This window comes from Epargyreus clarus, unplaced genomic scaffold (assembly GCF_041222505.1).
Source record: "Epargyreus clarus isolate Ecla_fem2 unplaced genomic scaffold, WU_Ecla_fem_2.2 ptg000026l, whole genome shotgun sequence".
NCBI classification, from domain to species: Eukaryota; Metazoa; Arthropoda; class Insecta; order Lepidoptera; family Hesperiidae; genus Epargyreus; species Epargyreus clarus.
The window spans coordinates 13473215-13491265 of NW_027332233.1; the positions used below are offsets into that span (position 1 = coordinate 13473215).

Consider the following 18051-nt stretch of genomic DNA (forward strand, 5'->3'; position numbering starts at 1 on the left):
TTTTAGTGAATCTGTATTATCAACAGCAAGTTGCGTGACAAATCGAGACCACAGATAAAAATGTAAAACTGTCAAAACAACAGCAAGCCAGAATGTTATACTTGTGATTTGTGATTTTGCTAACTTTTCGATGTATTATTTATTTATTTGGTGTACATCATGATCTTTTGAGTGTTCATTAGTGTTCCGTTGCTAAGTTTTATCATGAAGAAGGAAAGGACTGGCGATAACAGTCGCCCATACAAATTATAAGTATTTTATGTTATTGCACGTTTAAACATTAGACCTGAACTTATTTGGTATAATTACCGTAATATTTAAAATTTTTACAGCCCACCAGATACTAAGTTTGACGGGGATCAGCTTCGAAAGAAGGAGTATTATTGTAAGTTACATACTTTTTAATTTCTGTATTCTTTTTGCTTTTATAAGCATTGGATATGTGATGGATTGCAATTGATAAGTCAATGAATGTGGGCTACTATGTGACTGAAAGGCAAAATACTATCAAGACTGATGATTTATTATTATCGACAATTATCATCCCATATTCAGATTCCAAGTGTTCAAGTGCATGGTCACACAGATATGAGCACACAAACACTCAGACCCATAATATGAATATGATATGATTGAGAAAGAACCCAGAATAGCACTATGCTTGTCAGACTGGTATTGTCTATTGTGAACTCTGCACCACAAAGATATTCGACATAAACTGCCAACTATATCGTCAATCAGGTCCATTACTGTCCCATTATTGGGCATGTATCTTAGAATGCATTAATTATATAGCCAGAAAAGTGTTAATTCTTAAGATGTTCTGAATGACTCATAGATACAGATTTTTTATACAATTATTTAACCATTTAACAAGGGTGTATTGTTTTTAATTCTTATTGAGAAACAATTAAAACATCTGGGGTCTGGAGACCTGAACCTCAAAATTGTGAAAGACAGATTGTAATTTGTACATGTACATTTATGTTCGTTTTCTTTTTTAGGGTTTTGTAGAATTAACCATTGTACCATTGAAGGACAATTTGAGACACATTCGCCTCAACGCCAAGCAATGCCGGATTTATCGAGTGTGTCTTAACGACCAGTATGAAGCTAACTTTCAGTACTGTGACCCATTTCTGGATATCTGTCAGAAAGATCCTCACACGTAAGTTACTGTTGCTTATTAGTATTAATTACAGGTATATTTAAAACCAATAGAATGCTACACTGAATACATATATACATAAATTTTATAACTATTTCATAAAAGCCCAAGTTATAAACTTTCTATTGTATTTAAAAAAATATGTCAATACAGTTAATACTATAGTATCTTGAAGTAATTATTAGTACTTGCACTGAGTTTAACTATAAGATTGCAATAAGTTAGAGTTTATTGTGAAACAAACAGATAGAAGTATGAATAAGTTGTGAACATTTCTTGATAACAATTTATAATTGATTGATACATTTCTGATTTTATTAACAGACTTCATTTGCCTATGAACTAATAACATGAAATTTCAGTTCTATTATTATTATCAGTGGAATACAAATACAGAAAAAAATCAACATCCAATGACTTTTTTAATTACAGGAGATCATTAGAAGACTTTTCTCAATTCCACCTATCAGCTGCGAGAAAGGTAGATCCAGATAACAACTCAGGGGAACTTCATCTCCAAGTGCCTGATGATGCGGCACACTTGGTGGGCGAGGGCCGAGGGCTGCGGATTGGCATTGAGTTCTCACTGGAGTCACCACAGGGAGGCATGCACTTTGTTGTGCCTGAAGGAGATGCTAGCTTGGTTGAGGTTTGTCGTCCATCATATTTTAGCTTCCTGTAGCTCTTAGGTTTGATACCACATGAAGAATAGGTGGCTACGCTCATCATTTTAATAAAATTTTTGAATGATGATTGGTGAATGATGATAGAAAGACGACCCTTAAATAGCAATCTGCATTTTACTACAACAGAACAAAGGCCTTTATAGGATTCCTGTAGAGCATTTTGGGTGATACATGGCCGTTGAAAATGTTCATGTTCCATTATACTTGCATGAAGCAATTGCTCTTCCGTCATGAGAAATCATAAAAACATTTTTCACTCCTGTCTTAATAGAATTACATTGTTACAAATGTCCAAGCCATGACCACTTGATGTCAGCAGGCTAAATGACTATTTGCTATTAATTATATAAATAACTAAAGTTTTATTGTTGTAATTATCTTTACAAATTTGTTAGATAGCTCATAAGTGACGTTATTTGTACATCTTGTCTTTCTATTTCCAGAAATCCGCTCACATGTTCACATACGGTCACTCATCACGCCTGTGGTTCCCGTGCGTGGACAGTTTCGCGGAGCCGTGCACGTGGAAGCTGGAGTTCACTGTCGACGAGTGTCTGACAGCGGTGTCATGTGGTGAACTACTGGATGTCGTGTACACTCCGGACCATAGACGCAAGACTTTCCACTATGTGGTCAATACGCCCGCTTGCGCGCCTAATATTGCTCTGGCTATTGGGTGAGATTTCATTGTTTGATTAATGTTGATACATACATTTTTAAAGTTTGTAAGAACTTGTTTAACGAGAATTTAGGCGTATATGGTTAATATGGTTCGGTAAAACACCAATACTAGCCTTATATAGAGTGATTTTTTTAAGTATGCGTGGATGACAATATCTGTAATTACAAGGATTACCAAAAATGCTGAGTGTAATTACACTCAGCATTTTTGGTAATCGGTAATCGGTAATCGGCCTTGTAATTACAAGGCCGATATTGATAAAAATTAAAACTGCTTCATTACATTTAAAAAAGAAAAAGAAAATGATTTACCTAACCAGAAATTTAGTTTAATTGTAAAAAGAAACACATCCTGTATTATTGACTATCACATAGTTGTCACATATAAGGATCAAATTCGGAGAAGTAATGCCAAATTCCATAAAAAATACATATTATAATTAATAGATTTAATTGCTTGACTTTTTAATTTAATTTCAGACCCTTTGAACCTTACGTAGACCCACACATGAATGAAGTAACACATTACTGTCTACCCAATCTGATGCAAATCCTGAAGAATACTGTGAGATACTTACATGAGGCTTTTGAGTTCTATGAAGAGACACTGTCCACGAGATATCCATATCCTTGTTACAAGCAGGTGTTTGTGGATGAGGTTTGTATCTACTATCCATTACAAGTGGAAACTTAGACAATTAAGTTTCCATTTGTTATATTAATTGTTGATACATTAAAAATTTTTATAAGTAAATCTACCGAAAGTAGTCACCGCCAGTTACACGTGATAATAAATCTAAATTTATTACTACCTTAATAAGTTACCAAATTACCTTGTTTTTAATAAATTTCAATATTAAGTAACTATACTTTTATACTCAAGTAGATTCTATATGAAGCAAAAATTACGAATTTTATTTGTTTGTCCTATGGCGCGCTTGTCCGGCAATGAGCGTCAGCCAATCTTCTTAATTTTGCAGCCTAAGCCACTGAAAACTGGTAGATTTTTTGTACTCATCTCTGGTGGAACAGCCGTCACGATAAATTTTACTTAAAGAGTTTTTTGTTCGTAGACCGAAGACGACGCGACCGCATACACAACAATGTCAATCATGAGCACTCACTTGCTCCACTCGATTGCTATCATCGACCAGACGTTCATCAGCCGGAAAGCGATGGCCCAGGCAGTGGCAGAGCAGTTCTTCGGTTGTTTCATCACAATGCAGAACTGGTCGGATTTATGGCTCGCTAAGGGAATACCGGATTATCTATGTGGACTGTACTCTAAGAAGTGCTTCGGTAATAACGAGTACAGATATATGACGCATCAGGAGTTGCAAGAGGTGAGGTTTTGGATGTATTTTGCCAACTATCTGAACTTACAAGAAGTAACTTGAAAATTTTCGTATTTATATAAAAGTTAAGAGGTTACTTCTGCTCATGGATGTATCTGTACACGATTCCATAATTAGAGGTCCTACCTGAAGTCCATCTTAGGTGCTGTAGAATTCAGAGGATGAGGGCTAACGAACTCAAATCTATCCCATAATCTTAAGCTGTCAAATTCTTTGATTAAGTTCAAAAACGGAAATATTTGCAGAATTTTTGTTTTTGGCCACTACTACAGATTCGTTGGCAAGAGTCTGAAAAAAGTGTAAAATGTAATTTCAATACATAGAACATAATTAAATTTAAAGAAAGTCTTATTTATTTCAATTTGTCAATACATATGAATATTTATCTATTTGAAAGGATTCGATTTCGATAGATGTTTCCCCAAAAAGCAGTGATAGCCCAGTGGTTAAGAAGCGCGGCCTCTCGATCGAGGGGTCCGAGGTTCAAATCCCAGGCACGCACCTCTGATTTTTCAAATTGATGTGCGTATTAGAAATTAATTATCACTTGCTTAAACGGTGAAGGAATGTGAAGTCTACCAATACGCACTTGACCAGCGCGCTGGACTATGGCCTAATTCTTCTCATTCGGAGAGGAGACTCGTGCCCAGCAGTGGGACAGTAATGGGTTGATGATGATGATGATGACTCCCCAAAAAGAAACGGTGAGAAGTAACCATTGTGAGTATTGATTTCTGTACCCATTATCTCATTTGGAATTTCCCAGGTAATGCAATACGAAGAGCAGTACGGTGGTATAGTGCTGGACCCGTGGCAGCCGCCCGCCAGCGGCTCGCGGGACGAGTGTCGCGACACCTTCTACTTCCCCGTGCGCAACGTGCTCACCATGTCGCCCAGATACATTGAGGTACGTTATTAAAATATAGTTTTACAGTAAATTAAATAGTGAATGCACAGTCCATAGACATCAGCAACCATGTAATCTAAAAAATTAATAATTAAGTTTACATTAATATTAAAGCACATTTGAGAGTGTTCACATATGTATGTCTTTATGTGTGTATATTCTAGTTGGGTATGCTGTATTACGACAGTGACGGAAATTAAAGTTGGTTTCAAAATTACATGTGGACAAAAAAAATCAACTGATTATACTTTGTGTTTGTCATTAGTTGCAAAATGAGATTAGGAATTATTATTTTAGAATTGTAGATAGATATTTTAAGGTTATTAATATGTACAATATACTTATAAAATATCAATCTTCTAAATTAGCATAGGAGTTCAAAGTATTAATACCACCTGGCTAAAATTGCTGTTGCAATCCAAAGCAAATCCAACGATCAATGTTAGGTACCCCTAATACACATTATGGTAAAGGTGATAAGATTCTGTGTTATATAATAAAAAATGTATATTTTTAGGTAATGCGAAAAAAATCCCATCTCGTTCTACGGATGTTGGAGCAACGTATTGGCCAAGAACTGCTCCTCCAAGTGTTCAACAAGCAACTGTCGTTGGCCACTAATGCAGCCAACACGAAGATCGGCAGTGGGCTGTGGGGCCACTTGCTACTCTCCACTAACTTGTTCGTGAAGGCTATATTTACGGTTACCGGCAAAGATATGGCCGTGTTCGTGGACCAATGGGTCCGGACTGGAGGTCACGCGAAGTTCACGCTCACATCAGTATTTAATAGGAAGAGGTATGTTTGAATTTTATTAATTGTAGTATAGTCCGCACCAAACTGCTAGTCCGCTCTGAAAACGAAGTCGCGTCGAATAGCAAATTGTAGATATTAGCGGGGCGAAGACAGCGCAGGACACATCCCGGCACCCCATACCCCCCGGCACGACATAGCTGCGTTACTATGCCTTTACGTTGCTACGGAATATATTACGCTTATAATTGGGCGAAACAACTTCAGAGCGGACTAGCAGTTTGGCGCGGACTATACTTGTTTTTAATACACTAGCTTTACAACGCTCACACATACAAACAATGAGTAGTACACATCCTTGAAAAGTCATGCATGGTGTATCTTTTCAGGACTCGTAAATGGGCTATGAAAATTGCTTCTTGTGAAAATATTTTGCTGAAAGCTTTATTATCTTTTATAATTCCCAGAAATGCTATTTTGCTACAATGTCTTGTGCATCATTCAGCAATGCTTTCCAATCTATGGCCGCTTGAAATGATATGTAACTATTACAGTAATATTTTGGTATTATTGCGACATGTATTGCACTACATTGCGAAGTATGATAAAATATCTAAAATAATTATTGTTCCCCTATAGGAACACAGTAGAGTTAGAAATCAGGCAAGACTCAGTCCACGAGAAAGGCATAAGGAAGTACGTCGGTCCTTTGCTAGTACAGCTCCAAGAGTTAGACGGCACGTTCAAGCACACTATGCAGATAGAGAACACAGTAGTGAAGGCGGACATTACTTGCCACAGTAAGAGTCGACGGAATAAGAAAAAGAAGATTCCTTTATGTACAGGAGAAGAAGTTGATATGGATCTCTCTGCTATGGAGTAAGTATTTTAAAGTTTGACATCATTTTTGTTCGTTCGTTTCGTACGGTCGCGATTTTTTGTCAATTATATAATAAAATTATATAATATTCTAATTTCAAAAAATGGTCCTTCGAGCCGGATTGTTTTAGAGTTTCCTTTTAGGTTGCAGGTTGCATACCAGTTATATGAGCAAAAAGATCTCCTTCAGATATGTATATTTTGGTGCTGACTAAGCCATATTGAAGGCACCTTACCTTAGTAAAGGAATATTTTAGACTTTATTATTTTAGAAGTTAAAATTGCCTACAAAGTCTCCACAAAATAAGTTTAAATTGTGTAATTTCTTTGTAGCGATTCCCCAGTACTATGGATCCGATTAGACCCTGAGATGTCACTCCTACGCACTACAGTGGTATCTCAACCAGATTACCAATGGCAGTACCAGCTACGTCACGAGCGTGACGTCACAGCCCAGAGTGAGGCTATAGATGCTCTGCATAACTACCCTGAACCGGCTACAAGGAAGGCCTTGACTGACACCATTGAGAATGAACAAACATTCTACAAGATTCGTTGCAGAGCGGCACATTGTTTGACAAAGGTTTGTATTTCGTTAGTATGATTTTATCATGTGAATATTGAAATTTACTCGTAGTTAAAGATACATGGTTTATTCCAAACACTTACCGAATATAAAATAATGAGCAACCTTATGAGTATAAGTGCAGAAAATATTTCCATTTTTTTTATTATTAAATCTAAATGTGATTAAATCTAACTGTTTAGAAACTAGATCTTTTAGCTTGTCTTAGAATAAACCAAAGAAACAATAAATATACGTAATTATTTTTTTAAACAAGCTAAGTCAAAACGTAAAATACGTGTGATTTGAATAAGCAAAATACACACAGGATTTTCTTAGATGAATGTACAATATGCATTATGCATATTTCTCTGTAGGTGGCGAACGCTATGATAAGTTCGTGGGCGGGCCCACCAGCGATGCTGACGATCTTCCGCAAGATGTTCGGTTCATTCGCGGCGCCGCACATCATCAAACAGAACAACTTTGACAACCTTCAGCACTACTTCCTGCAGAAAACAATACCTGTAGCTATGGCTGGTAAGTGTTTTTGAAGCTATATATCTTTTTGTGACTTTTGGTGGTTACTAGAAGATGGTAGAAACCTTTGTGGTTCGACACCTATTTCTACCTACTAACAGTAGTGTTAAGCGGTGCGTGTTCTGGTTTGAAGGGCGTGAAAAGGGGGACATACGTTTCCGAGGCGTTCCAGCTTAGTCCTCAGGGGTAGCGGCGCATCTGTGGCCGACCTCAGGTAGGAATATCTAATCTAAAATATTACAGATTACTGTATTGAGTATACAGATTGATGTATACAGATACTATCAGGTGGCCTGCATGCTCGTCTGCTACTCCAATATTATAAAAATAAAAAATGTAACAACAACCAGGGATGTAACACATACTTTTTTAAGGGAGGGTAGTAAATGGCGCGCGCTTAGTAAAACATAATTTATTTTATATTTTGAAAGAAAGTAACAAATGTTTATTTATAAAAAATACAACAACGTTATGTGACATAAATGATAGTAAGCATAACTTTTAAATTTTGATCATGTATAATTTGTGATAGTAAGTAGTGAGTGTGTAATAACAGATAATTGTGGGATCAGAGTTCCTTGATAAAACGATAAGATTCTATTAAGGTCAGTATAGTATTTTCGGCTCTGATGATTGCCAATACAAATAGATAAATATATTTATTATTATTATATGCAAAAGTAGTTCATAAAAATAGTGGATATATCACTAATTAACGGCTTTCAGATGAAGTTCCATTTGGTGTTGTTTACGGGTGTGTGTTAGCGCATATTTCACGTCACATGCGCTAGTTGTGCTAGTAGGTTTAATATTTATTGTCCCTGTAGTTCCGGGACTAGAATAGGGCTACGGTATCCCCTGCCTGCCTGCCTGTCCTAGGAGGCGACTAAAAGGGGGCTTCCGGGGTTGCGGGCGGCAAGAGTGGGAGCTCGAACCGTCCAGCAAGCGACCCCGGGAAGGACGGCGGTATGTGTGGTCGCATACCGTCGTAAACACTACATGGTGTGGGAGGAGCGAAAACTGCTCCCCCAGGGTAGAGCCCGTTGGGCATCACGCCAAGCGTGGGCTCCGATTGTGTTCCGTTGGAGATCCCGGAGTTCTCCAACAAGCGTTGAGGACGGCCACCGGGGGGGTTTTAGTGCGGTAAAAATCCCACATAACCCGGCGTCGCTCCCACGTCGTCGGGTACCTTTTAAAGGTTTCCCCCTCGAGAAAAAAAAAAGGTTTAATATTTATAGAACATCGAATTGGAATGGTAGACACTAATCGCCTGGCCACAGCCAACAGCGGCGCGTCGAGCGGCGCGGCGAGCGTTGAGCGGCGAAAACAAATGTATGAGCGGCGCGGCATGAGTCGAGCGGTTGAAACAAATGCCGGGCGGTGGCGGCATCGGACGTATTAGAAACAAATATTTTTTTAATCGCGCCTAAGTTAAAATGTATAATACGAAAAATATCGGGATGGTTCCTGTATTCCTAGTAAAGAGTGGGAAATTCGCAAAGTTTTCTTCTTTTTTGGTTAAGTGGGTACGGCCCTATTCTTGACTAATTAATATATTGAGCTGAGAACGCACTCGTTTCAAGGCTAAAGCGTTTTTTTTTAATTTAAAACGTCTTAAATACGTCCACCGCCATCGTCGCCGAGACGAGCTGTGGCGTGCCGCCACTCGCCGCTCCGCTCGCCGCTCCGCTCGCTGCGCCGCTCCGCGCACCGCCCGTAGCTGTGGCCGGCACGTATGGCCTGATATACGTACCCTTATTAGATATTTGTTGATATGTCACCGTCTGAAAAGCTTAAACTATATTAAAAAAAGAGTATATAATTTTTTTTTTTTCTTTTCACAGGTCTACGGAATATCCATGGTATCTGCCCACCAGAAGTTGTAAGGTTCCTTCTGGACCTGTTCAAGTACAATGACAACTCTAAAAACCACTATTCGGACAACTACTATAAGGCGGCTCTCGTGGATGCGTTGGCTGCGACGATCACTCCCGTCATATCTGTTTTGCAACCTGTAAGTAAAATATGAATAATAAAAATAATATTATATGGTTCTTTATTTATAATTCAAACATTATAAAGTTGTTGCTTAGGCAGGAAAATATGCCTTATCAAATAATTGTAATCATAATATAACTTTTCAAGTTATCATTATATTTTTAACAAAATAAATTTATAAAATACTCTACTCGATCATGTTATAAATTCTAAGACAATATTATTTTTGATAAAAAGTACATGTGTGGCTATCACTACAATATAAGGGTATTTCAAAATCTGTCATCACGCCTATTATGGTTTTAAGTCCGATATCGATACGTCTATATTTACACCAGGCTCATCAAGCATTACTATAGACAAATGTACCCAACAAACCAGGGCGCCCCGATCACGGCGGACTCGCTGTCGGCGGACACGCGGCTGGTGCTGGAGGAGATCACGCGCGTGCTGAACCTGGAGAAGGTGCTGCCGTGCTACAAGCACGCGGTCACCGTCAGCTGCCTGCGCGCCGTGCGCCGCCTGCAGCAGTGCGGCCACCTGCCCAGCGTGCCCGCCGTGTTCCGCGCCTACGCGCACTACGGACAGTACATCGGTAATGCCGCGGCGGTACCATCGGCATTAGCGAGAACGTGATGAATATCCCCATTAGCATTACGAACTGTATTGTGTAAAGTCCGCGTCAAATTGCTCCGAATATAGAAACGATTCGCGTCGGAATAGAAAATTGTAGATATTAGCGGGACGAAGACGGCGGGGCGCGACCCCCGCAACACCCGTCCGTCGCCTGCTCTCGCCCACAGGTACATAGCTGCTTTAAGGAGCCCTTACCAACGTAAGGGCTCCGTAGCAACATACGGAGTAGATGCTCGTAGTTGTGTTCGACCGCATTGATTTTCCGACTACACCTGCAAGCATTAACTTCAGAGCGGACTTGAAGTAACGCGCGGACTATAACTTTAGCATCGACAATATTGTCGATCATGCGATCAACATTGTAATTATCATCAACATTTGGTCCTGCACATTTGCTCAATCATACAGTAAGAAAATGTGCAGGATTACGAGGCTCGCAAAATTAGATGGAGGCTGGAATATCGCAAGTCTACTGTAAAATATACTAAACGAGCTTAAATAAAGCTAAAATTTACGTATTTCATACATCGAAATGAAATTAAAGTTTATTGATATTCTAAAAGTTATCTTTCATTTTAAACAGACGTGAGGCTCGCAGCGTTCGAATGCCTGGTTGACTTCGTGCGTGTGGACGGTCGGCCTGAGGACCTATCGTCGTTACTGACCACGGTGGAGAGTGACCCCGACCCCGGGGTGCGGCACGGCTTGGCTCGCCTGCTGGTCACCATGCCACCCTTCGAGAGAGCGCAACGACATCGCCTCGACACGGAGGCTGTGGTGCATAGGTGAGAATGAATTTTATTGTGTGTACGGCAAGTTGTCTTTTTACTAAGTTGAAGTAACTAGCGTGCCGTCCATCTGATGGCAAAGGACACAATTGAGAGAATTATGTGATGATAATTCTTAAAAGCTTTATGGATACGAGTAAAACACTTTTCATTTATTTGGTCTATTTGATCTATAATATATTAGTGGCTTTCCATGGACATATTATTATAATTAATCCCAAATGGAATTCCAGTTCAAAATATAGTAATGTTCACCATAAGAATAAAAATCAAGATAAGTTTAATAAAAATGGGCTTTACATTGGTAATAAATAATTATCTATTATGTAATGTAACTATGTAAACATAAAACGATATTACCTATTATCTTTATATGTACTTTGATAAAAATAAATTTAAACGCACACAATATAATTCGAATGTTCAATAAAAGTGTAGAGATAAAGCGAAATAATATGAGCACGAAGCATTTAAGCTGTCACTTATTTGTTACTGATAAGACAATTTGTTTTAGGCTATGGAGCAATATAAACAGCCACTTATCGAATGACGCAAGGCTGAGGTGTGACCTCGTGGATCTGTACTACACTCTGTACTGGGTGAAGCGGCCTCATTGCTTGCCTATACCGGAGATGCAGGCGATGATGAAGCAATTGCACCATAAGCGCAAGGACGACCGGGAAGCGAAGAGGCCGTTCCTGAAACGGAAATTGGATGTGAGTGAACGGAATGTTCATGAACATTCATGAATGACAATTACATGTGTAATATGAATGGCGACATGCGTGGCGGAGTGGTGGCCATACCGATCGGGTTTTGGGTTCGATCCCCGGCAAGACAAATATCTAAACTATAAAATTTCTATTTTGGGTCTAGCTGTTTGTGTTCATCTGTGTGTGTGTCATGGCACACCCGACACACGAAAAAAATTCTTGTGTAGAGCTGTGAATGTAGAAAGAATTATTATTATTAATAAAAAGGGCAAAGCTGTAGATTTTATGACGTACTTTATACACGTTGATAAGTGGTAGTAAAAATACCGTGTAGAGAGAGAAATGGTACGATCTCCTTAATGTTCTCAAAAGCATATGAAACCCGAGGTCCTGTTTATATCTATAGATATGGGTTGTCAAATACAGGAGGTAGCAGAAAAAATGTATACAATATTTTAACAATATGTTAACGAATAAATACTTTAATATGCATTGTATATAAGAATAATTATTATCTGTCTAGGCTATCTATATCTATATCTGCAGATGTAAATTACCTCTTAGTACCACTATAGTTAATATTGATTGATTGACAGGTGGAACCCAAAGTAGAGGTTGAGTTCCCAGCGCTGGACCCGATACCGCCGTTGACCACTTTGGAGCCGATGCCCAACGAGGACAACCTGCCCGTCCCATTGTCCGCCATTAAGGAAGAGGACGTCAAACTGGACATCACGACGTTGCAAGATATGCCTATCAGGGTGTATAGCGTAAGTTTATCTATATATCTATTATTGCTTTTATCACTTAGATATAGTCCGCGCCAAACTTCTAGTCCGCTCTGAAGATGTTGCGTGCAGGTGTAGTCGGAGAGCCAATGCGGTCGACTACTAGCATGTACTCCGTAGCAACGTAAGTGCACACTAACGCAGCTGTGTGGGCGAGAGCGGGCAGCGGACGGGTTCCACGCTGTTTTAGTCCCGCCAGTATCCACAATTTGCTGTTGCGAAGCGACCCGTTTCTATATTCAGAGCGGATTATAAGTTTGGCGCGGACTCTATTGCTATTTCAGATGACCCCCTCCCCGTGTGGAGTGTGGGTTACATATTGCTGTCATATAGGAAAAGGCGGGCGAAAAAAAAACGATGGAAAGAAAGTTATAAAAAATTATATAGCCATCTGGTCTTACTGAGTCGTCGAAAAAAATGGCTCTTTTTTCCAAAATATAAACGTATTCCGCTCCCCTTGGCGACCCTACACACAGCAATTGCCACTGTATCGCTGGATAGAAAGCCGAAGATATAAATTGAACGAACCGAACAGCTTTTAACCAGTTCAATACTGGAACATTCCAAAATAATGTTTAAATAATAATATGACAACCTGATGTGACATTAAGCCGTGAATCTTGGTCATATTGCGAACGAAGTAACTGGTATTAAAATAATATTCCTTGTATTTATTGTCCGAGTTTGGGGCGTTACCCGTCATTTTCATAGCGTGTTAGATGGCGGACCCAATTAAAGGGTGGCGATAAACACAGGGTGGAGGTGATTAGCGTGTGACTTTTATCAGATCCATTATATTCAATTACATTTTAAAAGTAACGATTTAGCGTAACGTATCATCGTAGTAATAATCGGCAGGTTGAATGTTAATTACTTAATGCCATGTATCTGTAACTAAAATTAAAAAATAAATATAGCAGCGTAAGGTAATAGCATCGGATATAAAATGAAGTATTTATGTTAAATACATGTTTTATGTGTAACCATATTATGTGTAACATAGCTTAAAGTAGGCGGTAATAGCTCAATTTACATTTTTACAGGTAATACATTGGACAGATTGATTATTATTAACGGGCGTCGTTCTTGGATAATCGAATAAATGTATTGACTATTAAGAGTTTAGAAAAATGATTTTTTTATATCGGTAATATTTGTTTTATCGGACTATTCAGCCTTAATATAGAAGATCTGAACTCCTTTTGTAAGTTATCTAACTCCTATTAGGTCACAGTTACGTTTTAAAACGATGTTTGTTGCACAGGACGATTCAAAACGCGAGTTCATATCGGACAACGCTGTCCCATTGCCGGGCATTCCCGGCACTTCAGGCCCGATTGGCTTCGAACCCGGCATGTTCAAGCACGAACGAGACGAGCTCGGTGCTCCTAAGGTAAACATTCTATTATCATACATTTACAACATAAGACTATGTAATACAATATACAATAGTGTTTATTGTACATTAATACGATAAGGGACCTAGTAGATAAGCTATTGTAATTATGATATGGTTTTGAATGTGATAGAACCCTTTGTGATTTACTCCGGTGGCACCACCGCTACACCTATTTCTTCCTTTAACAGCAGTGTTAAGCGCTGCTGTGTTCTGGTTTGAAGGGTGTGGTAAGGGAAATGTACTTTTCCGAGGCGTTCCAGCTTAGTCCTCAGGGGAAGCGGCGCATTTGTGGGCGACTGTGGGCGTTGATTACAAATGTCCATGGGGGCAGTACCCACTTACCATCAGAACTATGCTATGATGAATCATGCTCGTGTGCTACTCTAATATTATAATAGTATAAAAAATACGATAAGACATCTTAAAGGTATGCTATTTAGCATTGGAAATGGATGATTTAGCTGTTTTCGGAAGTTAGATGAAGCGATCACTCGGCATACGTTTGAGTTCAAATCGCAGCTAATTATGTATGCCCGATGCATCATATGAACGCGAATGAACGAAAACGTGAGGCTGCATTAATTCAGTTCCAAACAAGCGTTTTCGCATGCCGCCTATACGTAATGCAAATTCCAATTGCCAATGTTAAAAGACTGTTAAATCTTTTAAAAGTAAATACTCGTATTATACAATGTTATGGGATGAATATATTGCTTTATATTTTGTTTGTACGGGATGATATGTTCGCCCAGCGAGAAAATCCCGTTATAAATTAAAAAAAAAATAAAATACTAGACTGTTAGGATCGTAAACAAGAAATATAATGACTACAAAATATAATCTTTAGTTAGTTTCTGGAATTACAATAAGTCGTTAAAACGCCAAGAAATCAATGACTTTACGATATAATGTTATTGTATTCGAAATTCAAATAATTATTATGAAACAAGTTTCGTGGTAATTGTCACGATAACGAGTAGGTTTATAATTCAGATGCTACATAGCGTGGAATCGATTAACATACGATACGTATACACTGCTACTATTGTGTATAAGTTGTTACTTTCGTTGATAGGATGTAGTAGTTTTGTTATGTGTTGACATAAAATAGCACTATTCCCTTCGTAGATCTCATAGGAAGTAACTTTAAATCCAAAGATGTGTAAAAGCTAATCTCTAAATATATATCCATTATACGTCTATATTCTTAGAGAGAAGCTACTCTATTTACTACTCTATACTACAAGGACAATAAAACACTTTGGGATTTTAAGCGTATGAACCATCTATATATATATACTAAACATTTATTTTATATAGGCAAAGAAGAAAAAGAAGGACAAGAAGAAGCACAAACACAAGCATAAACATAAGCACAGCAACAAGGACAAGTCGAAAGAGCACAAGGACAAAGATCGGTTGACGCCGCGACCGTCCTCTGGCCTCGAACACCTGAAGATCAAAGAAGAAACCAGAGAAACATTGAGTTCCTTCAGCTCGAGCCAGAGCCCTTCAGAGGACATATCGTCCATGCCGTCGAATATGAGTTTTTAATTAGATTTGTCTTTTCCTCTCATTGACAGTGTCTTATGTGTCAGTGTTAGTGAATTAACTGAGTCGTGACGAATTTTGAAGGCGTCAAATTACAGTAGGAATATATTTATATATATGTTGTAAGTGAAGAAAATAAATAATTAATGGAGATTTACAGTCGTTGTATACTATGGCGTGAGTGCCATTGGCACGCACAAAAAACAGAACAGATATAGATTTGATTAAGTAGAAGTAGATTTAGTTTTCTGTACGAGCGATTAAACTTTTAAAAATACTTTTTCATACATGTTATATTATTTTGTTTATAAATTTTATTCTTCAAAATTTAGTTCATAAGCCTAAAAAATAAGAATGGTATTGTAATAAATAAATCTCATGAATAATGACTTATTATTTCCGAAGAATGTCCATTTTTCGGTATTATCTCTCAAATCTTTTGTATGGAGGCGTATTCGGGAAATTATTAAGAATTTTTAGGAGGCTTCGTAGGCCAAGTTGACCTATTGGTCGTGAAGTTGAGGAGACTTCAGGAGGATTTATAGGGAGGGATGAAAATGCGTCTAAAACAAGTGAGTGTACGCAAATAATCATAAATGCATATACTTTTTATTACTGATGTAGCATTGGAGGTTGCAGTCCACCTAATAATATCTGATCACTGCGGCCGATGGACCTCGGAAACTAATTCTATATAGAACAAGGGCTCTTCCAGACAACACTGTCAACACTGTTGCCACTCTTCAGGATGATTGCCGGGTATGTAAGTCAGGTCGCCTCATATCTACTTCTACGTTCTGTATTAGCGGAAAGTAGTATATGGTATGCCACACTTATTAGAAGTACGACATGTACACAGCGAATAACTAAGGTTTTAATAATTACTTTAATAAATAATAATATAGGTACAAGTTCTGTGTTTTTATGACTACCGTCAATAAGTTTCCGCTGAACGATGACATGTGGATTGAAACCTCAAGGTGTCGCAGCGGTAATTTGAAACTGCGGCTTTGGCTCAAATGACGCCGGCTTGAATTACTACTGCCCTAATTACGATTAGACACAACTTTAATTTTATCTATTAGCGACAAATTTAGTATATTTTCAAATGGGTATTAGGTACCCGAATATTAATATAATTATTAGATTTCTATAATCATTGGCAACATGGGTACAAAAGGAACATATCTATATGAACACGAACACAAAATAAATGTTTTGATTTAAATATCTGTCTGATCGGGAATCGTATCGAACTGTCGTGTGAAAGCGGTTGCATTTCAGTATCACCTCATGTGACTTTTCATGAAAATTCTCTCAAAATCAATCTAGCCGGTTCAATAATTAGTTTTTGTAAATAAATAAACAATATAATGATAAACAATATATTTATGTATTAGTCCCGTAGGTTAAGTTGTTAGCAGCAGTATGTAGGTTTGTAAGTATTCATAAATAATATATAATAACTTATTATCGATGTTACCTACTTATAATTACGTAACGCATTAAAATATGCTATTGACTTACTGCGTAGAATTATTATATTCCGCTGTATCTTTATCTCTTATATTCTTTACATAAACGAAAGGTATTTATTGTGATAAAGAAATAAAGACTACTCTGGGGTTCGTTATGGGTAACCGAAATTTAACTATTACTGAATCTATATAGGTGGGAAAAACGACCGAAGGTAAAAATTAACGAAAAAATATAATTACTGCACTATGCCCTTCGATCACTAATATAAGAACTAGATACACAATCCCATACAAAAATGAACTTAAAAAGTGGCGTCAAACGTGTTTAAAAAATTCTAAGTGACAGAATCTAAAATTAATACAAAATCAACTTTATCACCATTATTTCAAGGTGTTTTTTTAAAAACTGGTTACCAAAAGCAATAAATTTTTACGACATAAGCTAGCTGTCATAAGCTACCATAAAAAATTTAACCTTATTTGAATGAAATTAAAGTCGCATTTACAAAGCAAAAAAAAAGCCATTATATTTTACGACCGTGGTTTGTCACTTGGACAAGGGATAAGTGGAGACGAACTGTCAGTACTTTAAACGGTTATTATAAATTATCACTTAATATTTTTATTAGGTCGAAGTAATTAATTTGAATGAAGATAATTATATTTTACCTGAATGTAAGTAATAAGATAATAATAATTTATCAATGAAACTAATATATATATGCAGTCACAAAATTTATATTATAAAATAAAAAATATATCATACAAAAAGAACAATGAAGAACACAAAAAGGATTAGTTATAGTTTAAAATTAAAATATAACCAAATACAAGTAATTTAATTAAAAAATCAACAAGCTGTTTACGCCGTTGTGTCCAACGAAATATATTGCCGCCGACTAAAGAAGTATGTACCAAATCAACATTTATTTCAATTATTTTTTACTCTGTAGTGACATAGAAGTCTGTTGTGTATATTTTGTTAAAAATTTTGATTTTTTTTCAACACCTATCTAAGGACACTTTGGTATTTGAGACGAATATAATGACAACTTAACTGTCGAAATTCAATATCTTTGAAGATATAGATATTGAAAAAAGACTGTGAAATATTATCGTCGAAACTCAATGAATCCGAATGTAGATCTGAATAGTGAATATATAGT

The 18051-nt window shown here is 37.4% G+C and overlaps 1 protein-coding gene across 1 annotated transcript; it reads left to right on the forward strand.

Moving 5' to 3' along the window:
• The first annotated feature begins 49 nt into the window (after positions 1–49).
• On the forward strand, positions 50–15793 carry Taf2 (TATA-box binding protein associated factor 2). Its single transcript, XM_073087495.1, has 19 exons — positions 50–248; positions 331–385; positions 1005–1168; positions 1601–1817; positions 2298–2530; positions 3016–3193; positions 3609–3878; positions 4657–4797; positions 5315–5595; positions 6190–6429; positions 6763–7012; positions 7372–7534; positions 9379–9548; positions 9914–10127; positions 10752–10953; positions 11471–11672; positions 12266–12439; positions 13722–13850; positions 15177–15793. The coding sequence occupies exons 1-19, from the start codon at positions 205–207 to the stop codon at positions 15408–15410; spliced, it is 3561 nt and encodes a 1186-aa protein (XP_072943596.1). The 5' UTR covers positions 50–204; the 3' UTR covers positions 15411–15793.
• The last annotated feature ends 2258 nt before the right edge of the window (positions 15794–18051 follow it).

Bases quoted from the DNA above. Each gene is read 5' to 3' on its own strand.
- Taf2 (XM_073087495.1), top strand. From the start codon at position 205: ATGAAGAAGGAAAGGACTGGCGATAACAGTCGCCCATACAAATT. The intron at 1,818-2,297 runs GTTTGTCGTCCA...TTCTATTTCCAG, and splicing joins GAGATGCTAGCTTGGTTGAG to AAATCCGCTCACATGTTCAC. The intron at 6,430-6,762 runs GTAAGTATTTTA...ATTTCTTTGTAG, and splicing joins ATGGATCTCTCTGCTATGGA to CGATTCCCCAGTACTATGGA.